Source organism: Poecilia formosa, unplaced genomic scaffold (assembly GCF_000485575.1).
Source record: "Poecilia formosa unplaced genomic scaffold, Poecilia_formosa-5.1.2 Scaffold8, whole genome shotgun sequence".
Classification (NCBI taxonomy): domain Eukaryota; kingdom Metazoa; phylum Chordata; class Actinopteri; order Cyprinodontiformes; family Poeciliidae; genus Poecilia; species Poecilia formosa.
The window spans coordinates 1,782,896-1,808,401 of NW_006799947.1; the positions used below are offsets into that span (position 1 = coordinate 1,782,896).

Sequence of the window (25,506 nt, forward strand, 5' to 3'; positions counted from 1 at the left end):
TCCCATTACACAATAAATCACACTATCTTCTACTTTATATCTTCTTTAAGCCATTGTTTTACTTGAATAATCTGAGCCTAGATTTAACTAATGCTTGTTTTTTTTTTATTCATTTATTTTTTATCTGAAAAATGTGTGCGGTTGAATTACTTTAAGTGCCATTCAGCAGCCCAAGTCAGCTCATATGCAGCATTAGCTGATCCCAGGTGAGGCTTAAAGTATGCAGCACTTGTTCCAATTGGAAAGAAATGCAATAAGACCTTTATGCCAATCAGCTGAGTGTGAATGTCAGTTATAGGGTGCAGGAGGAGATTCATTTATTTAAGAGCTCGCCGGAGTAAAAGGAGACGGCAGAAGATTAGACACAAATGAACCCCCCGTTGAAATCTTGCATGCACGTTAGTGCTAATGTCTTGCATGCATAAATCACACACACATGCATTAGTTTATGGTTCATAGTTTGGGTTTTGTGTGTGTTTTCTGGCAAACGGTCGACAATTCGGCGGAGCGATTTGAAGCAGCCAGCATGCAGAGCTTTGAATCTCATCCATGCTTTTGATTTGAGACTCCAAGAACAACAGCTCTCACCCTCCGCTTTCCATACATTAATCACAGGGATGTTCAGCCTAATTTCTCCTCAACTATGAAAGCTCTTCCAGAGAGAGCCCTCGGTTCATGAGCAGGCGAAGGACTATTCCAGCATGCTATCCAAAAACTCCTCACAGATATCAAATGTGCAACTCCTCATAGTTGGACCAGTTGTGTCTCGATCTAGCTCCCAGTGCCTGCTTTGAATTTAAATCAAGTCATATTTAATGCATGGGATTCATCTGTCGCCACCTTGGTGCAGGACAAGGGCTGCTGCTTTTGTGCTCAGACAAAAAGTGCACTGTATGCCGAGTGGGAACTTCGAGACTGATTGCATGTATACGTGTAGGTGCTCTCAATCAGGAGGAAATCACAAATATTTCAGAGCAGTAGTGTTTTTGCTGCTATCTAGACATCTGCTTGTGATCTCTTATTCATCTGTGGTGAGAAAAGGAGAAGCCCTTGCCTCAAAGTAAATGCTATAAACTGTGTTTTCTTTTTTTTGTTTGTTTTTTTTACACGTTTCTGCCAAAACAGCAGGAGGTGAGGAATTGGCGTTGAGCACGTAATTATAAACAATGTCCAAGATCCGCCAGAAGTTGCTATAAATCATAGCTTTCAGCGTCACTTTCACTCTCGCCCTCCGTGTCACGTCTGTCCTCTATGTCTCCCTCTCACAAACCCTCATTTGTCTGAAATAATTTATGAGGTCTATCAGGAATCTTATTGAGTGGGATGCTCATTTACAAAGCAGCCCACACTGTGCTCACTGGACGTGACATCCCTCAGTGTTTACGTCTCCTGCTAGTCACTTCGCTCCTGTAGAGGTCATTGACTCTCTGATTTCTAATTAGTTCAGCTAACATCAGCTTTGAAGGGGAGGAGAAGGTTGTACAGTTTTAGGAAGTCTTTTGGTTTTTGCTTTGGTGGCCCTTTTGGTGTGGATCCCGGATGCAGAGAAATGTGTTGATGTAGAATGAATGAAAGATGTGGGTGTGTTTGGATGCAATGAAGAAGATCCATTGTGAGTCCTCAACTTTACTGAAGCAAAATGAATTCTGTCAAACTGAAGAAATAAACCAGGACATTGTGAGCGGTGGCGGTTCTTGCTTGAAGCAAGCTTTTCGAATGAGTGGCATAGAAGAGAATGATCCTTACAATGGCTGAAATGTCTCAGCAGCAAAGAGAAAAGCAAATGAATCATCTGAATGTCATGGGAAGTCCAGACTCTACAGATCAGAAAATGTATTTCCAGTCGTTCATTATCTATTCTTGGCGAGTCTGAGCTAATTTTTGCTTAGTTGAAGAAGTTCTATCGTCTCCAACCAACTATTTTTTTCCTCCTCTTACATCTGACATCAACACGGCAATTTTGTCCACACAACTTCTACTACTTAATTTAGACAATTAAATCAAAATCAAAAATTATAGATTTTTTATTTATTTTGTTTTAAGTGAAATAGGCTTTTAATTTAATGCTGAACAGGAACAGGTGAGCCAGGTGGTTTTAGCCAGCTTCAGTCTAAAACCGAATATTCTGGGTTTTTTTTCGTTTTGTTTTGTTTTTTTAGCCAAAGAAAAATACAGTCATATTGTCCTCCAGTGCTTAAACTGTATGTAACATTGTTATTCCTTCTTTATTGGTTTGACATGACCATAGAGAAAAGGTCACACATGACATTTTTGAGTTGTTGAACAATCCCTCATAGACTAGCATTCTAGGTACAGAGTATTAGAAATTATTACCTATGATAAAATAAAGATCTTTGATCTAAATTTGAGTCACAAGTACTGGACTGAGGGCCTCAGAGACCAACATCTGCTAATAAAGAACAATTTACATGGTCCATAACTTCATTTTCTCCATCTTTATTCCTCTGCTTCTTTAGGTTCGTCACACGATTCATCGAACTCGACGGACTCACCTGCCTGCTCAATTTCCTGCGCAGCATGGACTACGAGACGTCAGAGAGCCGCATCCACACTTCAGTCATCGGCTGCATCAAGGCCCTGATGAACAACTCGCAGGGACGCGCGCACGTCCTGGCCCATCCGCAAAGCATCAACACCATCTCTCAGAGCCTGCGGACGGAGAACATTAAAACTAAAGTGGCGGTTCTGGAGATTCTCGGAGCCGTTTGCTTGGTGCCTGATGGACACAAGAAGGTGCTGCAGGCCATGGCGCATTACCAAAAATACGCTGCAGAGAGGACTCGATTCCAGGTGAGTAAAGCTGAGCTGAAGTAATATTACTGTTATTGTGGATAATGTGTAGTAGTAGATGTTGCTAATTTCCTTAGATTCTACTTCCTTTCAGCCAGGCTTTTTTTTTATCTTTTGAGTTGATGTTGTTACTAAGTCATTTTCTTAACAGAAAAATCTATGGGGTTTTTTTGCAACACGTTGACCTTCTCATGTCCATTATTGCCAAAATTTTTCTTTACGGATCATATTATATGTCAGAAGAACAGTATTTAAAATACTCCTGGCTTCCAATTGTGAGCAGTCTTTTTAAATTTCATATTTGGAGCAAACAGTACTTCATTTAACCTTTCTGTTATCTGGTAACAGTTTTGCTCTCTCTCATTCTGTCACAGTCTATAAGAATTAGTAAAGTCTTCAGGCTTTCACAGTAAATACTTCTTTCTCTTTACAGATGATAATCACAGCAGTTTGAGTCTTACATATTTCTGCTAAGCTTGCTAAGTTTGAGTCTTTGTAATCTTTTGAAACAACTTAGCTGTGCCAACATTTGATTTTCTGTCTAGATATTAATTCTGGACTCCAGTTAGTTCCTAATGTTCTCGCTTGGTGGTTTCGCAAAACATTGACTGATGCACTTTTTTCTGAATAGTCACATTTTCAGCATCCAAAGGTCAGTTTCTTTTGTGTACTTTAGTCTAGTTTTGGTAACTCACAAAAGCATTTGAAAAGCCAAAAGAAAATTTGCTTCAGACAAATTAAAACCAAGTCCTCCACCTTGAAATTAAAATAGAAAGAAATAAGTGATGGCTCAAACCTCTAGCACATGTCTGTGGTACAAGAAAACTTCCCAAGATGCCTGCCTACATCACTGTGGTCATTTTAAATTTAGCCACTTGTGCAACTCAACTGGTTGGTCGTGGGTCAGGCACACAAGCCAATGGATTTAAAACTTGTCAAGGTCGCAGAGTGTTGAGTGCTTTAGTAAGTGGCAGGAATGAGTCAACAACCACATCTTACACGTCCCCTTGGGGGGTCTGCAGTAAATTGTACCATGACAGACTAAACTATCACCTTAGGATCTGAATCATTGCGAGCTTTGGAAGCCTTTAAATGTCGGTTTGAGCTGTGATTAAAGTTCTGAAGTATGTTAGGGTAAGTTTAACAAAGGATGGACGGTTAAAGAGCAGTGACCCTGTGTCACCTTCTTTTCTTTGATATTGTCAGTGTAATACGGGTTCCTTAGCATGCCTTCATTATCACAGTTTGAATCTGACTCTTTGAGCTCTGAACTGCATTTATGCGTTTATATCCAGACGCTCCTCAATGAGCTGGACAGAAGCACTGGCCGCTACAGGGACGAAGTCAACTTGAAGACGGCAATCATGTCCTTCATCAATGCGGTGCTCAGTGCTGGAGCCGGAGAGGTCTGCACGTGCTAATCAACGTTTTTGTGTTTTATCCATCAGTAGTTTCTTTCAACATATGATAAGATAAGCTTGAATCTGCTGTTAGACACTGTTTCTTACCAATCAATAAATTCACACGTGGTTCTCTGGAACATTTTACAATTCCTGACTTCCTGTTTTAACATTAAATCGTTTTAACATTTTTATTTTTTTTTAACATTAAATATTGCCAAATAATTTCCAACTTTGCAGTTGCAGGTATTTTGAATATTGTTGTACTGCCTGATGCTTTCAGGACAACCTTGAGTTTCGTCTCCACTTGAGGTACGAGTTCCTGATGCTGGGCATTCAGCCGGTTATTGATAAACTCCGAGAGCACGATAACGCCACTCTGGACAGGTGAGTGATCATCTGCTGTTGTGCTGTAGTGCTGCTTTCCAAAATGTATAAATGTCACAGTGTTTTGCTTCTTTTCCCAGACATCTGAACTTCTTTGAGATGGTGAGAAACGAGGACGACTCTGAGCTAGCCAAAAGATTTGATATAGTGGGTTTTTCTTTTTTACATCAAATCATTTTATTCTAAAGTTAGGTCTGCGTTAGAAATAAAACATCTTCTTTTTTTTTCTTTGTTAGTGCCATGTGGACACAAAGAGCGCTGGTGCCATGTTTGAGCTGATCAAGAAAAAGCTGAGCCACACAGATTCCTACCCACATCTTCTCTCGATCCTTCAGCACTGCCTGCAGATGCCCTGTGAGTCGAAGAGAAATGGGCCAAAATATCTCCAGTACAGATGAACAGGTTCACTCAGGGTTCATTTGGATTCACAAATGTGACAAACAAGAGTTTCTCTTTGTTTTCAGATAAACGTGGAGGTTGCAGCTTGCAGCACTGGCAGCTTTTAGACAGGATCCTTCAGCAGATTGTCCTGCAGGACGAAAAGGGAGAGGACCCAGACGTCTCCCCACTCGACAACTTCAGTGTTAAGAACATTATTCGCATGTAAGTGAAGAAATTCCTCAGACTGCTGTATGCTCATACTGCTCAACAATAAACTGGTAGCAACAGTATTCCAATTTGACACCAATTTGACGTTTTTAGTCGTTTCTGATCTATCAACTTCGAATAAGGCCAACAGACTAAACTTTATCTAGTGCTATAGCATAACTATATCTTAATCATAAAAAAATTCAGATTTTTTTCTGCTGTTACTTGCACATGCATCTTATTAAACTACAAAAATAATAAAAAAAAAAAAAATTAAATAATAATATACTGCTCAAAAAAATAAAGGGAACATTTCACTTTAATTTTGTGTGTGGCTCCAAATCCAGGCCTCCATTGGTTAATAAATTTGATTTCTATTGATGATTTTTGTGTGATTTTGTTGTCAGCACATTCAACTTTGTACAGAACAAAGTATTCAATGAGAATATTTCATTCATTCAGATCTAGGATGTGTTAATTGAGTGTTCCCTTTATTTTTTTGAGCAGTGTATTTCAAGTCAACAGTTTGCCTATTTTTAATTAGGTAACAGCATTACATTTCTGTATCAATAATATATTTTATGGGTCTTATGCAATATTGTCATCAGAAAAAGTAAATGTACCACTATGTGTAAGCAATCTTTGTTCACCCTTTGAAATAAATTATTTTTTTCAAAGATATTCTAAAGTAAAACAACAAATGGCTTAAATTTGTGTTTTAAAAGTTATTTTTGTTTGTTTGTTTGTTTTGTTTTTGGCCAATCATTACGTTGTAAATAATATAGTTTTACTACTCTCTTCACACCATTTTCAAAGCTTTATTTCAGCTTTGAAAATGCTGAAATAAAGCATTTTCAAGCATGATTCTTGATTTAATCAAGAATCAAGATTCTTGATTAAATCTTCAACACTAAGATAAAAACCTGATGAAAACACCATCATGCAACAAAAAGAAACTCTAGAATAAAATCAACTTTAATAGGAATACTCCAGCCCTTCCAGGGTTCACTAAATCTGGCTCTCTGTTGTGTGGGGAGCTGGGGCTTCGGTCTTCTCAGACAAGATGAGGCGATTTGAAGGCAGCAGCAGGGGGCCGGTGGCCGACTCTGAGGAAGCCCCACTCAGAGCGCGAGTTGGGCATGAAAGCAAGAGCCGTAGATCAAAGGAAACCTGCTCTAATCGCATTAATAGTCTATCCAAGTCAGTCATGTTGAGATGCAGTGAAACAAGCACTCTTCAGCAGTCAGGGAAGCAACAAGGAGGCGGCATCATTTTATTCAGGAGAAGCAAGAATTATAAATTGGCGGTTTGGATGTGTCGTCGTGGCTGTTGCGCAACAAGAATGCTTTCCAAAAGATCGTTAACATTTCCTGATGTCTGCGGCGGAGGGTCTCATTGATTTCAGAGACTGACCTGATGTTGTTTTCAGCTGATTTAATACATTTTGTTGGCAGGGTTAGATGATGATTTTTAGGCCCTTGTTCTATACACCACAACACCTCAGTTTCTTCTTCCGACAGGCTTCCTTTCCTGTTTTCACCATCTGTCTTCTCCTTACTTTTGTTATGTTTAAACTGAGCTCCTGATCGGTGATTAATGTGTTTAGTCTCTGTGGTGAAAGCACCATAAAGCATGTAGCGTGGCTCACTTTTGGCCCCTGACAGCTCCTGCTTTGTTCACTAATTCAACCACCATTGTTTTTGCAATCACTTGAGTGCAATCCTTTCCAGGAGCGCACAGAAACCTTCATTCCTGCCCATCACTGATCCACCACATCGGTCAAACTCTACCCACTCACTTTACGCCTCAGCCAAAGTCTTATTGTGTGTTTCCATAAACTCTCGGAGAGTAATTTGCGCCTGGAAAAAGGGGAACGTAAACGAATCGTTCCACATTGCGTCAACTTGACAGCGAATGGGTGAAAATGTTAAGGCCCGTGCCGTGAAAACGCAGAGGGAGAAGCGAGGCTTGTTGGAGCAACTGTTAAAACAACTGTCAGGAGAAGCCATCCATCATCTGCGGTCAGCGTGATGACGGTGAAGGACACGCGTGCAGGGCATGAAATTAAAGCATTGTGGAAATCAGAGTTTTCCACAGCAGTGTAAAGGTCTGCAGGTTTGACCTGCTGATGAAGAAGAGAGGATTTGTTTTATTCATTCCTGGTGTAATTAAAGAAAGGATTTCGCGATCAAGCTAAGAAAGACCTTAATTTTATTAATGAGCATTTTGTTTCTAAATTGCTTAGTAAAAGCAGCTAAGTGTGAATCGGTTTCCTAAAGCAGTCACAGTGCCTTACAAAAGTTTCCAATATCCCCCCAAACTTTTTCCTGTTTTCTCATAACCTAAACTTTCATGTTTTGATAGCGTAGGGCTGTTAACCTGTTAGAATATCAAACTCAATGGTTGTTTCAATTGTTATTTTGAAGCATAATTTGCAGTGTCTGATTATTGCTTCTGAAACATGTTTATTCTCTCATCTCTAGCCAAGGCTACCAGCGCTCCTCAAGGTTTCACTTTCCAATCTTTCATCATCCTTAACAGCGTCTTACAATATCCTGTTGCTAATCTTTAAGTTTATATGTCTCATGTCATTATCGCCACTCTCAACTCTGATATCTTGCATAACATGACCTATTTCCAAGCGCAACCAAGTCCCAGAGATGATACCTGAAAAAAATAAAATAAAATAAATAAAACATAACCACTTTCAGCCCTCCAGGGTTTATCCCAGCACTAATGTTTTCCTTCTAAGCTTCAAACTGCTTCAACTCAGTCAATGCTGGTCAAATCCCATCATTGATAAGGGAAGTCAACCTATTGATCAGTGATACTGATCAATAGGTCAATGATTAAATTCCCTTGGACCATCCCGGCTTGACTCAGTTGGAATGCAGTTGACCCCGCGTGTTGAGCTCTCTTCTGCAACCTTGTGCTTATTTGTCTTTGTCCACTTCGCAGGCTGGTCAACGAAAATGAGGTGAAATTGTGGCGAGAGCAGGCCGAGAAGTTCAGGAAAGGTGAGGAGCTTGCTGCCAGCCTGCATGGATTTCCTGGACAAAATCTGCATCAAGTGAACACCTTTATGCCTTCTTGTTGAACTGCAGACCATGCAGAGCTAATGGCTAAGCTGGAGAGGAAAGAGAGGGAGTGCGAGACAAAGACCCAGGAGAAGGAGGAGATGATGAAGACTCTGAACAAGATGAAGGACAAGCTGCAACGTGAGGGCGTGGAGCTGCGTTCGGCCAGAGAGCAAGTGCTCGACTTGTCGTCGCGCATCAATGACTTTGCAGTAAGAACTTATGTTTTATTGGTTCTTACACTCATCTGGCTTTTCCTGAATGTCTCGGCAAAGGAATTGTGATGTTGTTGGCCATGCATGTATGTTTGATCTTCACTTAAAATGTCTCGAAGTAAATAGTGCCACTACATTTATAGGCTGAAAATAGTAAGACGTTTTTATTGCAATCGTTTCATTGAATATAAAACATAAATGCTCACACCAGTCTCTGGACTACTGATCGATTCTCTTCTAACCTTGAAATTGGATATAACTTTACAAACATTACAGAAATAATCCCCTTAAAACGGTAAATAAACAGTTATTTTCTCTGTAAGCACTTAATATACAGTTATGTTTTGACTATTCATGAAACATTACATGAATAGTCTGGTTAGCTATTTTATAAGTCCTTCATAACTGCAGTATTACTGTAAGTTAAGATTAAACTTTTGTGTTTAATAATTAGAATATTTTTACTTTAAATAAAAGGTTTAATTCCATTTCCTCCTGGATGAGATAATGGTTTCATTCAAAATATTTAACTTCTGTCCCTTTGTCATTTAGCAGGGCAGCAGTGTTTCCATGCTGCCTCCCCCTCCGCCTCCTGGAGCACCAGTGCCTCCACCTCCTCTACCTATGTCAGGCAGCTTTCCTCCACCACCGCCTCCACTGCCGTTCAGCTGCCCGCCGCCGCCCCCGCCACCTCCTCCGCCCGGGGCACCGCCTCCTCCACCTGGAGCTCCTCCTCTTTTTGGAGCACCGCCGCCTCCCATGCCCTCCTCATTCAACTCCATGAACATGATGCGGTCAAAGTCCATTCCTCAGCCGTCTCATCCGCTGAAGTCCTTCAACTGGAGCAAATTAGGAGACGTGAGACGAGACTTCCTTAGACGTTCTGTAGTAATGTGCAAACACTGACATGTATGATTTTAAAAGACTACCACCATTGATAAACACATCTCAAATTTGCTCATTTCGCACCCAACTTTTAAGGTGTGAATTTGTGTTGTCTAGTATTGGAGGTGTGGTAGTGCCCAATGCATTAGTTGACAATTTATACCCACTTTGACCACTGAAAATTTTTATTTTTTTTCTGTTCATGGTCTGCAGCAAGTAAATGGTGTTGTATGCCTGAATCTGGCTAGAGGAATTTTGGTTAATCAGGGTCTTTCATATTTCATAAGACTTATGAGGCCTAAACTGGGATCAGAAACAAAATAAAGAGAAAGGAGCATAATGCAAAGATGCCCTGTATATTTGTGTTCATGAATAGATTAGATGTGAACATTATTACACATGCTTATCTCCATAAAATAGTTAACTGCAATGATAAATAGGCTGATGTGCTGCTTTTACAAATTGTGTGAGTTTGCACACAAAATTACAAAGATCCAGTGCGTTCATCTACTGAGTCATTGAAATAAAGTAGTGGTTTGTTTTGCAACTGGAGTGAAAGCAATAACCCCCATCCTGTGTTCTTTCAGAATATGATCAACGGCACCATCTGGAATGAAATTGATGACCTGAGGGCGTTCAAGGTTCTGGACCTGAAGGACATAGAGAAGATGTTCTCAGCGTACCAGAGACAGCAGGTTTGGATTTGTTTGTGGGTTATAAATACCTGACTACACTTATGCGTATGTGTGTTGAATGCTGAGTATGTGTTGGTATGCTTGAGCATGCGAATGACTCTTTTATAGCGTAAACGGTCCAGCTTCAGGCTTACAGGAGCAGCTGTTGGCTGCTGAATGGCTCATTGTAGCTTCTGCTGATGTCCACAAACCTTTGGTGTGAGAACCAACGGCAGGTCTTGAATCAAGGTCAATGCTGAACCCACAGGGAGTCACAATATGAGAAAACATAAAGCTTGTTATTGAGATGTAGTGAAAATAAACAGATTTATTGAGTAAATCATCCTGAAACAGAGACGAGCTGAAAGCATAATTGGTGCATCTCTTGGGCATATGTCAAACCATGCATAGCAAATCACTCTCCTCTCTGCTGGGAATTAATTGTACTATTTTCATTCCATAATATAATGTACAGTTGCACAAACTGTGCCTTATATCACAGACACATTGTCCACTTAAATGGGTTTAAGTGGAGGGTTAATTTGTTCTAATTGGTTTCTAGTAATCACAGTTTAAAGTGAGGTCTTTAAGGTTCCATTAAAGAGCACTAAATCATCTCCACTGAGGCATCGCCATTGTTGAGTTAATGCATTTTACAGCAGTCGGACAGTTACAATCACAGTGTCTCCTTGCAAGCTTTTATTAAAGAGGAATGGGTCATTTGGGGTTGTTGCTGACAGTGATATACTGCAGGTATTTATTTGTGCGGAGCAGGTTTTTATTGGCACTGGCCGTTGCCTAAATGCTGATCCCAGTGGATGCAGTCGCATAAAAACCCAACATCTTCCTGTCTTTGACAGCCTAGTTCCCGTTTGGAAAGAGCCAAATTTAATTTAAATTTCACTGGGCAGTAATGCTGTGTTTATACATGACATACTTTTGTTTTAGAGCTTTTCATTGCTCTTTCTGTCAAAATGGTATTTTATTTACACTTGCACTCTGTAGAATTGTCTGCCACAGCCGTATTTCATCGTCCTGTTTTTCCATGTCAGACTGATGTAGATGCAGTCAAAATTAAAACCACCAAGGCATCCGTGGCCGGTCTGAGAAGACAAAATCCGAACTAGAAATCTATTTGTGTTAATCTTTCAGCCTTTTATGCAGATCTTTTGAACCACAGACAACATGAAGAATTTAGCATTGTTACTCTCACAAAAGCTTTCCAGCTTCAGCTTGTAGTTTGCATATAGTATTAGTAGTTCTTTGCTTTTGCCTTTCCGGCCTTCAGTGCTAATCTTTGCATGTGTTCTCAATTTTTTTTTTTGTCCCTGCTCTCTCCGGCTGCCTGGGCAGGACCTGCTAACTAACCAATCCTTCAAACAGGTGAGTTAAACATCTTTGAGCTTCTTGACCACAATGGTTATCCACTTTTACTGCTTTCATCACCTCGCCTTCTGCCTCGCAGCGGCCAGGCAAACAGCAGTCAGCTTCGCACATTGAATTTATTATTTTCTGTGATGTTGTTTTTTTCAAAGTCTCCACTTTAAATTAAAACCAAGTGTCTTACTGAAGTTGCTAATCATCTTTTGCTAATAAAATCTACACGAATAATTGATCATCGTCATCAGTCGCCTCTAAAAGTCAAACATGTCGAAGTGGAAAGACTCCAGCAATAACCCAAGACAAAATATTGTTGGAACACTTTAATTTGTGGAAAGATCACAAGGGCATTTTTAAACGGTTTGAAATCTGTAATTCAGCAGAGAAAATATTCACAAGTGAAAAATATTTAAAGCATCTACCAAACTCCCAGAAGTAGAAAACCCCAGCAAATTCAGTTAGCACATTGTTGGAGGGTGATAATTTTTACTTCCTTTGCAGCAACATGACCTGGGTATCTTTCATTCTTCAGCTTGACCACAAACACCAAAATAATCTAGAATCAGATGTGAAGTCATATGTCTGGAATGCGAAGCTCATCCTAAACCGGATGATGTAATCCGTGAAGGAATGATGTGGAAAGGAGACGGGACCAAAGTTTTTATACAAAAATCTGAAAATCTGCGAAAGTCATGCAGAAGAATAGCAAAAAGTCACTAAAGGTGGTTTCATAAACTACCCTTGGCTACTTTTTTGAGCCTTTGTGGTTAGATCCAATAAATGTAGAATCTGGTAAAGACCAGATCTGTTTCCTGATGTGTAATAACCTTAGCTGTGATGTACGGTGCTGTTTATTCACATATTTTTGAATTAGCCACTTTGTGATTCACTAAAAGCAAAATGTTTTATGTTCCAATATGACTTTAACAAACAATGCAATAATTTATTTTACAGAATATTTTGTATATCACAAGACATTTTGACATAACTTCCATAATTACTGACTTATATTTCTTCACCTCGTACGATCCTTTGGCTCTCGCATCCAGACAAGCAAACTATTAAGGGTTCTGCTCGAAAGTCCAAAGCACAACACCTCGTCTTTCAGCTGATGTCACTTTGTGACCAATTGAAAAGTTCAACCTTTCAGTCGGTCGTATCAGCGCCTACGAGGCAAACAGTCTGGCAGAGCTGGCGCTCGTCTGTGAGCCACGAGAGAGAGAGAGCGCGCTCTGAACGGCTTCAGTGGATGGGAGTTGTCCCCCTAACCTGTTGCCAACCCCGCTCAGCTGCCAAACACCCCGGGTCAGCACGGACGCAGAAAAACGACACTTTCTTCAAAATCCACATCTGTTTTATATATGTCATGCCCAGCAACCCTGAAAACAGAGATTTTTCTGGCGAGCAGGAAACCAGCCTGCACCATAAATAGAATGTGTTTAACATGCAGGCCCCAAACGGCTCTCTCAGAATTTATTCTTTGCTTCAGGGATTTTTTACTACATTTATGTGAGGTTAACCAACATATCTAACGGGCTTTGATTGGACCAGCATTTCTGCTCCTCCTCTGAGAAGTTTCTGATGAGGTGTTGCATTGTGAAGGCCTGCTTCTGATCCTTGTTCTTTGTGTAAGCTCTCTCTGTATCCAAAGGTAACTTGACCTGAAGCAAGTGCTAAATCCTTTTAGTTTCCCTCGGCTGTTTCGAGTCATGTCTCTTCATTAACTCCTTGTTAAGTCCCAGAAAAGCTTTCCTCGATCAGTTAAAGATATTGCAAAGACGTGAGGAGGAGATGTTAATGTGTGTGCTGTGGATTTTATGTGAATACTCATTAATCTGAGCTACAAATTAAAGCCCTTTTCTCTTTATTTTATTTTTTTACAGAAAGAGACTGGCTCTATGGATGACATCTACGTCAGCACACGGAAGGTCAAAGAGCTGTCGGTCATCGATGGCAGACGTGCTCAGAACTGCGTCATCTTGCTTTCAAAGTAAGCGATCCGAATTGAGGAGCTGCTCTTGTACAACTAAAATTATCACCATGTTAAAGTGACTTAATGTTCAGTTTTCTTGACCTAATTGATCTTTATTTTTAATCAACTCCCACATTTTCAAGCCCTAAATACATTGATGTTTTGTTAGTCAGAGAATTAAATCCAGCTTAATGTTGAGCTGAATGTTAGAAGATCGGAGATAAACAATGAGTCTTCGGTATCACTACACATTTGTGGTGGGCAAAAACTACTAAAAATAATTGTATTAAAGAAGGAATGAAAAGAGATGTACAGAATCCTTCCTCTGCAAAGCATAAGATCATTAAATAGTTCAAGGAAGCTCCAGTAATATCAATGCATCAGGACGAAAAAAAGAAAACAAGCTGCAACACAAACTGCTACAGGAGATCTCCTTGCCCATGTTTACAATCATCTATTATCACTCCTGGAAGCAACTCGGATAATAAACGTTACGAGGTCTAATTCTTCTTTATACAAGCCATATATTGAACTACATTTAAGTCTACTGAATTTAAATGTTTTTCCAGTACTTATTTTGGAGTGTGTTGCAGCTTTAAATGCAGTAGTCCACCTATAAAAACAAATAGGTTTGGTTTGTAATGTTTCCAGTAATTTAAAACATAAATAATCCTTACTTGACATAATCTGAACCTGAGTTGTTTGTCCCACATTAAGGAAGACCCTGCAGCCTTCCATTGAGTTTTTGCTGTGCTTCTTCATAATAGGCTATTCATATAAGCAGCTGTTTACGCCACAAAATGTGTTGGCTGCTCCAGCCAAGAGAGAATTTATCCGGAAGCAGTGCACGATATGAAATTCAGTCTATAATTAAACATTCAAGTGCTATCGGTGTCAACGTTAACTCGCATCAAAGATGCATTAATTGACCCTTCTCCCAAAGGGGTCACGCTACATCTGAAGCTGAATCCATTGCTGTCTTTTGAGATCCACTTGACAATATGTTCCCCATTTAAATCCCCAAACAGCAGTGGTCCCGGGGCCCCCTTGGAGGGCTTAAACGGTGACCCCACTCTACAGATCAATAAACGGGCTTCCTGAGTCCTTTGTGCGTCTGACAAAAGAGCGGCACGCTCCCTGCACTCTCTTTCGTGTCAATAACAGACTGACCCAGATGGGGTTAGCAGATGGTCAATACAGCTTTGATGCGCGTACTGACAATGCTGTTATTGATCGAAGCCCAGCGCACGTACGTCTGAAAACAGCTGGCAGTGCTCTCAGGGGGTGAGAGTGGAGCTGTCCGGACTGGTGCTCAGATCGCCACTATCAGGACGCTTGTGTTTGTGTTTCGCATTTGATGTCATTAAAGTGCATTTTGCTTCCCTGCAGGTTGAAAATGACAAATGAAGAAATCAAAAGGGCGATACTAGAGATGGATGAGAGGGAGGAGCTAGCCAAAGACATGTTGGAGCAGGTATGTGTCCCTTCGTGACGATCAGGATTTTTACAAGGCAGCTAGATTTTATAGGTTATTCAGAAATTAGTAGGGGAATGGTTTGCAGATGTTCAAAATTAACAGAAAACTTTCAGGGGTCTGAATTCTCCCCCAATTAAAATTTTAATTTAGTTAAATTTGGATCATTAAAAGATTCCCTAGTGCTTTTAAATGTGAGTCAAGTATTTTTTTATTTTTTTTTTTTATTAGATGATGGAAACCTGGCTCTGATATTGTCAACTTTAAAACACAAACAGCTTTATCATCAAAATAAATGCAAACAAAGCACTTATTAGATATAATACAATTAATTAGTATTAATTAATGGTATTTATATTAACTACCATTAATTAAATGGCAGTAAAATACAATTGAATTACCATGTAATTAAAAAGACCTGTAATGTGTCATAGACATAATTTGAACCCTATTTGGGTAAAAAGGAAATACTGAAACTGATTGTGGTTTTAGAGAGTCACATGCATCTGTTTACTATTTCTTTGAGGAAAATTACTGTCGATGAACTTTAAGTGGTTGCAGCTCAAACTTGGAGCTATTGTGGTTCTAATAAACATTGCTTCTGCATCTTTTCCAGCTGCTTAAATTTGTCCCTGAGAAAAGTGACATAGATCTTTTAGAAGAGCATAAACATGAGTTGGAGAGGATGGCCCGAGCTGACCGCTTCCTCTTTGAGATGAGCAGGTAACTGTGATGCTCTTTGTGTGAGAGGGTGGTTTTGATTTCTGTTTTAAGCCAGCTTCGTCAAGAAAATGTATCGAGCGTTAGCTTGATTCATTATGTAGCAGAAGTCCTGAATGCTTCCTCCTTGACTTCATCTCCTGTGGTCAGGCATTTAATATCTCTCGTCTCTCTTTGAAACTCTCCCTGCTTGCTTTGGTGAACCTTTAGTCGAGTTTTACATCCCCATTTGTCATCTCGTCCTTTGACAAGAGCCCTCTGGATGCTTTAGAATAGAGTGTAAAGTGAGACAGGGGATTTTGCACATTTCACTGACTTGTAACATTTGAAGTTTTGCTCCCCCTAAAGACAAATGTAACTGACCCCTGCTAATCTCTCCTCTCGTTTCTTTGTTCTTCCCGTCAGAATTGACCACTACCAGCAGAGACTACAGGCTCTGTTCTTTAAGAAGAAGTTTGCAGAGCGTTTAGCTGAAACCAAGCCTAAGGTTGAAGGTAAGGACAAACATGATAGTTCAGTGGTTCGGTGAATTAATGCCTCTGCAGTCGGTCGCCTTATAAAAGGGATAGTTTTATAATTTAAACAAGGAATCAATCACTATTGCACAAGAAAACTTTTATAAACACATAACCATGAACACTGCAGTTCGTCTTGACTCACGGGTATCATTTTGCGGCTCAACAATGTCTTTGTTTGAAAAACATTTTTAGATATTCAGAGCAGATGAGCCGTTAGCCGATCTCGAGGCAGAAGGTGCAAAGTATTTCTCTTTGGATATGTTGAGAAAATTCGATCTAATCAAATTAAGATTCTATTAAATATACAGCTGCTGAGTCGACATCTCCACCAGTGGGTTCAGATTGAAGCCAGATCTTTCCCATCGTTTCTCGAGGCTGTGCAGTTGTTGGAGAACTCCTGCAGCATCTGGACCTGCAAACTGCAGCTGCCTAAGAACCGCTTGAGATTGTTCTTTGTCGATGTGCAAGTCGGAGGACGTCAGGATCGACTTGGATGCGAATCTAGCCAGCAAAAGCGATTATCAGTGATTTATGTTTGCAGATTTAGTTCATCTCAAGCCTTAGCAGAAAGAAGGGATGAAGAACACAGTGGAGAGATGTTAAAGTAGCTGAAGTCTGGTACCGTTTAACGAGGCACTTGATCCAAATACAGTTGGAAAACTGAAACATCTCTACTTGAATTTTGCTGATATTTGCGCAGACTTGATAACCTGTTGATAACCATGAAATAAAATGATGCAGCTATGATTTTATGTATGACGCAGCTGTCCAATAGGTGACTTTTTGCAACTTGTGAGCAGACGAAGGTGAAAATGTAAAAAATATATTTTGAAGCTGGACATAAATTATTAAGGAGCATGCTTTTAAATGAGATTGCATGGTTGTATGGATGTGTGTGCGCATGCTGGTTTTATGCAGTTTTTCCCTCTCCCACCCAGCATCCGTGTTACCATGGAAGCTGTTTTGGAAAACTGGCTCACGTTGAGAGAGGACAGCATCTCCTGTGAACCTGAATTTCACTTCAAAGATGTCAGGGAAAAAGCTTTCCAGTGTGTGCGTGTGTGTGTGTGTTTGTGTGTGTGCATGCACGGATATCCATGACCGAGTTGTCGCTGCAGCTTTTAGAGCCAGGGTTGCTTTGATGAGAACATCACACTGTTTATTGTCGGCGTTTTTATTCGCACTGTCAGTTCGATTCTGTTTGTGCTGCATAATTTCTTCTGAGAAACTCAATTCCTTCTGGTCTGAGGTCAGGGTAATATATTCTGACACACATTTCACTCTCAGCTGGCGCGGGAAGAGAAGAGAAGAGAAGAGAAGAGAAACCTTCACAATTGCTGTTGTTGGATCCAAAAGTAACCGGACCGCACTGTTCAAAAAAAGAAGAAGAAAAAATCTCATTTTGTTTTATTATTCATATAATTTTGTCACATACTGCAGATTAGACTGTAAGTCTGCAGACCACCCAGCCTGTTCAATGGGAGCCTTTTTTAGAAGACGGCTCCATCGGCCAGAGCCAGGAGAACAGTTCCCATGCTTCATCACAACACAAAAAAGTGTAACAATAACAATATGATGTTTGTTAATGATCTTCACAGTTACGCTGATGGTTTCCTCTGCGGAGACGGGGATCCACCTGCACTTTGCCAGACGCTCCTTTCTCAGGGGAAATGAAACAGACAGAGTTGGCTCATGTTCAGTGTATTCCTTTCCCCTCTTGCTGTTTCACTGATGGAAGGACAGGATACTTTTCCCACCAAGCTGCCCAGTTGTTATGGAGAATACCGATCACTCATCGTGAATGATGTTAAAAATAAAGGAAATTCTGGGGGAACACGGAGTCGAATTTGAAGCTCCTGCGTCTCTGTGGTGTTTGAGTGGAGTAACGGAGTGGAAGGAATAATTTAAGCCCAGTTTGTTATGTAACAGACAAAGCTGAACAAGTTTAAATCATGATCTCAGCAGCTGTTTTTCCTCTCTCCACGTTCTTCTGCAGCCATCCTGAACGCCTCCGTGGAGGTGGTCCGGAGCAAGCGTCTGACTCAGGTCCTGGAGGTGGTGCTGGCCTTTGGAAACTTCATGAACAAGGGCCAGCGGGGGAACGCCTTCGGATTCAAGGTTTCCAGCCTGAACAAGATCGTCGACACCAAGTCGAGCATAGACAGGTGGGCAACAGAGGGGGGGACTTGAGCCTTGCTGCAGCAGTCACGACCTGAGTCTAAGACCTTAGCTTGTTACAAAACAAAATATTTTAAGATTTGACTCAGATTCAAACTCTTAAAACTTCTGACATAGAAGGAGAGCAGGGAAAGACTGCAGCAGACCACAGCTGCTGTGGTCTTTGAACGATAGTTTCAAATGTAACTTTCCTCCTACATCTCAATCTAGAATCATCACGAACAGATATTTCTGGGTTTTCAAAATATTGAAATTCTTATTCAATTCATTCAAACATTAGGTAATCTTTTTCACCAGTACTTTACGCCTTGCTCTGTATTCTGTTATCTTGTAACAAGATTTACCATTTATATGTAAAAACTTCTATTCCATGTTTCATTCATTTCAAAATATGACATTAGCTGATGTTGCATAATTTCTACTATTTTTCTTTGAACATATGTGGCATTTGTACTTAAAATTAGGTAAATAACTTCATGAATTTGCTCTTTTTTTTGCACTACTTGTTCGCACGTTAATGTAAAGTGCTTCATAGGAAAACAAGTGAAAAGAGATAAAACCAACTAAAACACATCAAAACATACACATTAAAACATGATATAGATTAATATGTATATCATGAGTAATATCTATATAACATGAGTATGAAATCTAAACTGCAAAACTTATTTAACTTATAAAATAGTATTTAAGCTTTAATAAAAAACATTTTAAGTCCAGATTTAAAGGAACCAATAGTATCTCAGGTTTTCAGGAAGTTTGTGTCAGAGCTTATTAGCGTAGAGATGACGATACCTCATCTTTCTTATTCTGGTCCTGGGAAAACAGAGTGAAGACCTTTCTGATGACCTGAGAGGTCTGTATGGTTTGAGCAGCATCTCTGGAATCCATCTAGGTCCAAGACCATTGAGTGTCTTATAAATATCCTGAGTTTCTTTTTACAAACAAGTAGTCAGAGTAGTGATTTAAGGACTGGTGTTTGGCAGAACAGTGTCTTTTGGATCACATGCAGCTGCTTGATTGATTTTTTTTTTCTTTTATTGTTTTAACAGAAACCTCTATAGACACCATTAAGATATTCTACCCAAGTGAAAATAAAACCTGTTTTGATTAGAAACCCTTTATTCTGGCAATTCTTTAAGGTGGCAGTAAGCCGATATAGCAATATAACCAATAATCTACCGCAATTCAATGTTATGGGGAGAGCAGATGGCCAGAATCCAATGTGAAAATGTTCATTTCAGTCATCGGAGACTTGAAATTGGGGAAAAAAAATTAAATCTCTAGCCTGTCATAAAAGCAAATCTCATCTCATTAGCATTTAAATATTAAGCCAATTATGAGAAAATAAAAGAACGAACAGAGGAGGCCCTGTGGTAAAGCTCGCCACCCATGTACAGAGGACATGAACCAGCTGCGTTTTGGGTTTGAGTCCCGGCCCGTTGGCCTTTGCTGGATGTCTTCCCCCTCTCTCACAACCCGCTTTCCTGTCATTTCGCTAGCAAATAAAGGCAACTAGAGCTGGAAAACTCCTCTAAAGAATGAACAAAGAGTGCCTCTGCTCAGTGTTCCTTCACCATCCGCTGGTTTCTACAACAGTTAACTCAGAGTCTTGAAAGAAATTGACAGAAAAATATAAAACCACTTCAGCGTGTTGCAGCGGCGATAGATTCGCTCGAACAAACGGCGTGTGGGAGCTCTTTTCTCTTTACAGTAATGAAATGCTGTCCGAGCCATCGGCGTTGCCACGGAAACAGGCACTACTGGCATGATTTCCAGTGACTCAGATGCGTCTTAATATAAACAGGGAGATGAATTGAAGCACAGCACTCTTACTCCACTGCCTCCATGACCTAATTTTCTTCTGTGCACTGTGGTGTTTGGATCCAGCATATGAAACTTTATACTATCCAACTCTCTCCGAACACGGTACATGTGAGGGAATAAGTGGGAGCATTGATATTTTCAGAAGAATGTCATATTTGTAATTATCGCATCACTTCCTCGGGGCCTTCCTGCTATTTAGAGGTGTGTTACCACGGTAACTAATCAACAACCTCTACACAGACAAATGTGCCAAGAAACAAGTTCTCCTAAAAAATTTAGAGCAAATGTTGAATCTTATTGAAGAGATTTTTAGAATGTGTATCACACGACTGCGTTGCATTTTTTAAAAATATTGAAACATACCGATACTTGTTGTTCAGATTAACTCTAAAAAAAATCTTTTAAAATGGACCTTATGCTTGTTATTGTGCAGGATATATTTAACGTAGAAACATTAGTTATTATTGCCAAGAAAAGAAAGATTTCTAAAAGCATAATAATCTTGTTCATTGAACGTGATTATTAGATTGAGCAGCGTGTTGGCATGTCAACAGTTCAGCTGGACTCAGAAAAACAAAAGTCGTAAAAATCCACAATAATATGAGCTTATGTTCTGGTACAAGTGTCATAAAACAAAGTGATAATGTTTGTGAGACCAAAAGTTGAGATTTCTGCGTAGTTTACTCTACATACCTTGAAATTAAATAACAATCAGTAAGTTTTACAATAAAAACTAAATTATATTTAGAGAATTTCCTAAGTCTGAAAGCCTGTCCATATCCGGACCAAATGAGTCCAGACCCAGTCTTCAGGTGTTTTTACACTTTTCATATTGAGCTGGTGCTCAACTTTTTTATGACAAAATTACTTGAAGTTAACTGGGGCTTTCTGAAATCTCAAGAAAAGTTGTTGATTAGGTACTTTTTTGTCAGAAAAATACAGAATGTGGGAAGAATAAAATGAAATTTTGCAGGGGGAAAAAAAATATTAGGGTCAAAGTTTGGACAGCTTACTACAGGCAGACAGTGCTATTGTTCACACCTGGTTGTTCTTTTTCCAGTCTGTGAATCTTTGATCATTTGGATTTTTACTGACAGACAGATGAAAACTTTTCTTTTTTTTTTAATGCAGATCAAATGTTTATTTTAATCAAATTAAACATTGCTTTTAATGCAACAGGAACATCACCATGTTGCACTACTTGATCATGATCTTTGAGAAGAACTACCCAGACACGTTGTACATCCAGGAAGACCTCAGGAGCGTGCCTGAAGCCGCCAAAGTCAAGTAAGAATGTTCCTACCCCCCAAACTTCAGCGTCAACTTTGTAACACAAGGTGCAATCTACTAAACTATGACTGATAACTGGAAACATTTGTTGATCTTCTTTCTCCTCAGTTTGTCAGAGTTGGAAAAAGAAGTGCACAACATCAAAAGCGGGCTGAAGGCTCTCGAGGCGGTGAGTTGGGCTGAGTTAGTTTCCTTCTCCCTCCCGCTGGTTCTTCTGCCGCCTGTAATTATGCTTTTAAGCAGAAACAGTGAAGTACGGCACGCTGAGGTGTTTAAACGCCGCTAACGCTCGGCGCTCTGCAGCACGGCCGTGCCGCGCACAGGAGACTGGAGCAATTATAATTCATTTAGGCGTTTGGCAAACTCTCAGTGACAAGCTTTCGTGTCCCTGTCGCTTCTCACCAGGAGCTGCACTACCAGCAGAGCAGGATGAGAGAACGTGGGGATAAGTTTGTGGCTGTGATCGGTGACTTCATCACCGTGGCTGGGTTTAGCTTCTCTGAACTGGAGGACCAGCTGAGTGAAGCCAAGGAAAAGGTAACTCAATAACTTTCTGGAGCAAACTGATCTCATCGGTTTTCCAATCTGTTCTTGCCGTGTCGACATGAAAGACTGGGTGAATTTAAGAGACCATAAGAGCAAAAGCTCGTATGTCCACGTGGGTGGCTGTGGTGGATCCGAAGCCAGTCATCCTCGCTGACAAGCCTGTATGTCAAGCGGACTGAGGAATAAAATATTAATAGAGTTAGAGGTCAAATGTGATCCAGGACATTTGTAAAAAAAAAAAAAAAAAAAAAAAAAAAGGCGGAATCTGAGAAGCGTGAAGCCTCTGGACGTCCCTCTGAGTCCTGCGGGGCGATTTCAGCCGGGCTGGGAAACCCAGAATTGAAAGATTACTCGGGAATCCCCCTTCCTCCCACGTCTTCTTTGTCTCTTTAAGTTAGTGTTTTAAATCCCCTCTCTTTCCATTTACAAGTGGAACAACTGGCCTTTTGAACTCCGCTGGCTCAAGTACTGATGTATGGTAGGAAGTGTGTCAGCTGAAGACGTCAGTGGGATGGAGAGAGTGTTGGAGTAAGTCGGTGTTGAAAAGATTTATGGGAATATGTTTAATTTGCCGGCTGTCGGTGCTCCAGCTCGCATTTAGCGCTCTGAACGCCTTTAAATCTCACGGAGCGGGGCTTCGGCACAGATTTTTACATTTGTACTGCACAGTCTATCCTCTCTAATTAACGACAGTGTTGAAGAGCTGAACAGCTGTATTTCTCAGAAGAATCAACAGGTTTCAAGACAGATGGGAGAAAAAGACATGAAACCAGGTTCATGGGTTTCATGCAGAGCCTCCCTTTTGGTTAATTATTTGCTCAAGGAGGGGTGAATATTGGAGGGGAACATAGTTTGGACGTCACGGGAGACGAACTGGGAAGAATAGGGCACCAGTTAGTGCAGTAAAACAAAAGAACCTGTGTTCTCCGGCCCAGACTCCAAACACACAGCTGTGTATGTTCTGTGTGGTTGGTAAGTGGGTGTTTGTCAAGGTCCTCTGATGGCCTGGTGGGCTTTCAGTGTAATACAAATATGGAAGTCGGGATGTGTGTTTCTTCTTTAAGAAGGTGAAGGATGACCAAACAGATCAGCCCACAGAGACTAATAACACTCCATGGCAACAGATGTGTGTGGCTGCTACAGAAACAGGGCACTGCTATGCACAATACAAAGAGTTACTGTTGCAAAGGTCATGCAACCACTTAGAGGCTTTTTTTTTGTTTTTAAAAAAAAGCAAAGTATTTTATTAAACTATAAAACCTTCTATGTCTCTATTTCTGACCAAGAAGGATACTCAAAATTAGATTAAAAACAAAATTTACGAGCTCAAGTGGGCTGTAAATATCCATGTTTTGGCAAATGTAATCTAGTTTTTGTACTGCAAGCAAGGTCTGAACTTTTAAAAGTGGCACTTCTGGATCTTTGGTAAGCTTTAATTAATCTTGTAAGAACATGCCAACAATAATTTCTTCAAATGATTTGTAGATTAGTGAGCAATCATCAAAGCATATATCCTCCATCTGCTTATCCAAGTTTGTTTTATTTACTAAAAAAAACGTGAATGGAGGCAAAAAACTAATCATGCTCATATTTCATCGTCATATTGAGTATGACGCCATTTGGTAAAAAAAGAAAAACTGCAACAAAAAATTATTTTTACAAAGTTATTTTTTTTAATTACATACAAACAGTATGAATTAAAATATTTGCATGTTGAAGACAAATTTGACTTATTGCATTTCCTAAAATATTCATTTCATGCATCTTAAACTTCTAAAGTTCAGAATATCTAATTATGAACTTTCACCAAAATTATTATTATTATTTTTTTTGAAAGTTAAGTTCAGGAGAAATTTTGTAAGTTCGTACAGCTCAAGCATTTTTCATGATGCCCTGGAATTTTTATGCCCTTTTGTTATTTATTATACCAAGTGTTCTTTTTGTATTTTCAAGCTTAAATTTTCTCAAATGTTTAGTGACCATTCTAGCTAGTCACTAAACTAGCTAAGCTAGTGACTAGTCACTAAAGTAGCTAAACTAAGTGGAGAAATGCTAAGTGCTTTCAGAGGAGGACGACACTCCTTTGCTTTGTTTTGCCTGACGCAATGAAAATCATATTCCTTCGTTCATTGAGTGTTTTTGTTTACCCATTTAGCTCGGATCCCGAGGGGGACCAGAGGAAACACTTCTGACCAGATACATAATTACAAGCAGAGGGGAGGGATGGTGGTGAGGTTGTTGTCATGGACACTGGGCCCATAATGACAGGATGGTTTTGCTTCCTCAGAAAAGAGCAACTGTGTTTTTCATCGCAGTGCTGAGACCACATACAGAAAACTAGACGGTTATAAACAAGAGGGATTTTAAGATGTTCTGTCACTCGACACTCACATAGAAGCGGAAAAGGCACGCTGCATTTTTTGCTTTCTACTTGATTATTTTACTGCCTAGCTTAAGTCACTCAATTTCCTCCAACATTTTGGATGAAAGAAGCTTTTCTTCTAATTAGTATAGATTTATATTTAACATCTGTATTTCTTTGATCTGTTAATACCTTTAAAAAAAAAGTCCCAAGTTGTAAAATGAGCAAGTGGCAATAAAAATGATCCAAGTCTCACCACAGACTAGGTGAAAACTCAAACATGGCATTTAAATTAACCAATTCTTAGCAGTGCTTTGCTATTAAGCTCATTACTGGGGCCATTGTTCTGTTACCTTTAAAAGCTAATTGCACACTCAACCCTCCACCAGTTGGTAAAGTTGTTGGTATTAACATACTTTCTATTGTCGGATGGGGGGAAAAATAAAGCAAAAGAAATAAATAAAAGTAATTTTAAAACATAAAAATAAAAACTGTATGAAGTTATAGTCGCACGTATCTTTATTTCTAGCTTCTGTATTAGCCAACAAACTAGTAACTGATGAGAAAAATATTTATTTTTCATTTTTGTTTACATATTAAGACTTAAGAACTTGACTGAAGAAAAGTGGACCGAAGTTATTTCTACTTGAAGACGTATCTGTACTGCAGAACAGAGCCGACTGTGTCGGAACATTTGGCTCCGGGCGGCGTTCTGGCGCCAAGCACCGAACAGCTTGAACAGGACTGTGTGGACATACGGTGGTCAAATCAAGCAGCCCTGCTCCGATGTGTGTGTTCCTGCAGCATTTAAGAAAATGAATTTCACATACCAGAGTTTATTTTGAAGGGCGTGCATATGCATGACCGATTGGGTTGATTCTGGGAAATCTGGGTCAGAAGATTCAGTTTGTGCATTCATCCTTACCTTAAAATCCAAAATCTGTCTTTGTAGTTCGCCAAATCTCTGAAGCACTTTGGAGAAGAAGAAGGGAGGATGCAGCCTGACGACTTCTTCGGCATCTTTGACACCTTCTTGCAGTCGTTCAGCGAAGCTCGGCAGGACCTGGAAAACATGCAGCGGCGCAAGGAGGAGGAAGAGCGGAGGGCACGGATGGAGGCCATGGTGAGGCTCTCCTCAGAGGCGACGTCCGACTAAATTTGCTCTCATCTTCTTCAAAATAACGGTTTCTTTAATCCTTATT

General features: G+C 40.0%; 1 protein-coding gene across 8 annotated transcripts in view; it reads left to right on the top strand.

Moving 5' to 3' along the window:
- daam2 (dishevelled associated activator of morphogenesis 2) overlaps nucleotides 1–25,506 on the top strand; it is a 101,629-nt gene that overhangs the window by 72,571 nt on the left and 3,552 nt on the right. For 2 of the 8 annotated variants that reach the window (XM_016662146.1, XM_016662152.1), the window contains exons 6-26: nucleotides 2,478–2,811; nucleotides 4,107–4,217; nucleotides 4,495–4,598; nucleotides 4,679–4,745; nucleotides 4,835–4,952; nucleotides 5,063–5,201; nucleotides 7,670–7,693; nucleotides 8,145–8,203; nucleotides 8,291–8,475; nucleotides 9,031–9,336; nucleotides 9,951–10,058; nucleotides 11,391–11,420; nucleotides 13,301–13,407; nucleotides 14,779–14,863; nucleotides 15,480–15,586; nucleotides 15,989–16,077; nucleotides 18,098–18,266; nucleotides 21,286–21,393; nucleotides 21,505–21,565; nucleotides 21,802–21,933; nucleotides 25,257–25,427. In XM_016662146.1, the coding sequence (XP_016517632.1) occupies nucleotides 2,478–2,811; nucleotides 4,107–4,217; nucleotides 4,495–4,598; nucleotides 4,679–4,745; nucleotides 4,835–4,952; nucleotides 5,063–5,201; nucleotides 7,670–7,693; nucleotides 8,145–8,203; nucleotides 8,291–8,475; nucleotides 9,031–9,336; nucleotides 9,951–10,058; nucleotides 11,391–11,420; nucleotides 13,301–13,407; nucleotides 14,779–14,863; nucleotides 15,480–15,586; nucleotides 15,989–16,077; nucleotides 18,098–18,266; nucleotides 21,286–21,393; nucleotides 21,505–21,565; nucleotides 21,802–21,933; nucleotides 25,257–25,427 (2,614 nt within the window). The remainder of the gene's footprint in view (nucleotides 1–2,477; nucleotides 2,812–4,106; nucleotides 4,218–4,494; nucleotides 4,599–4,678; nucleotides 4,746–4,834; nucleotides 4,953–5,062; nucleotides 5,202–7,669; nucleotides 7,694–8,144; nucleotides 8,204–8,290; nucleotides 8,476–9,030; nucleotides 9,337–9,950; nucleotides 10,059–11,390; nucleotides 11,421–13,300; nucleotides 13,408–14,778; nucleotides 14,864–15,479; nucleotides 15,587–15,988; nucleotides 16,078–18,097; nucleotides 18,267–21,285; nucleotides 21,394–21,504; nucleotides 21,566–21,801; nucleotides 21,934–25,256; nucleotides 25,428–25,506) is intronic. The other 6 variants (XM_016662157.1, XM_016662166.1, XM_007575120.2 and 3 more) reach the window with 6 other exon arrangements.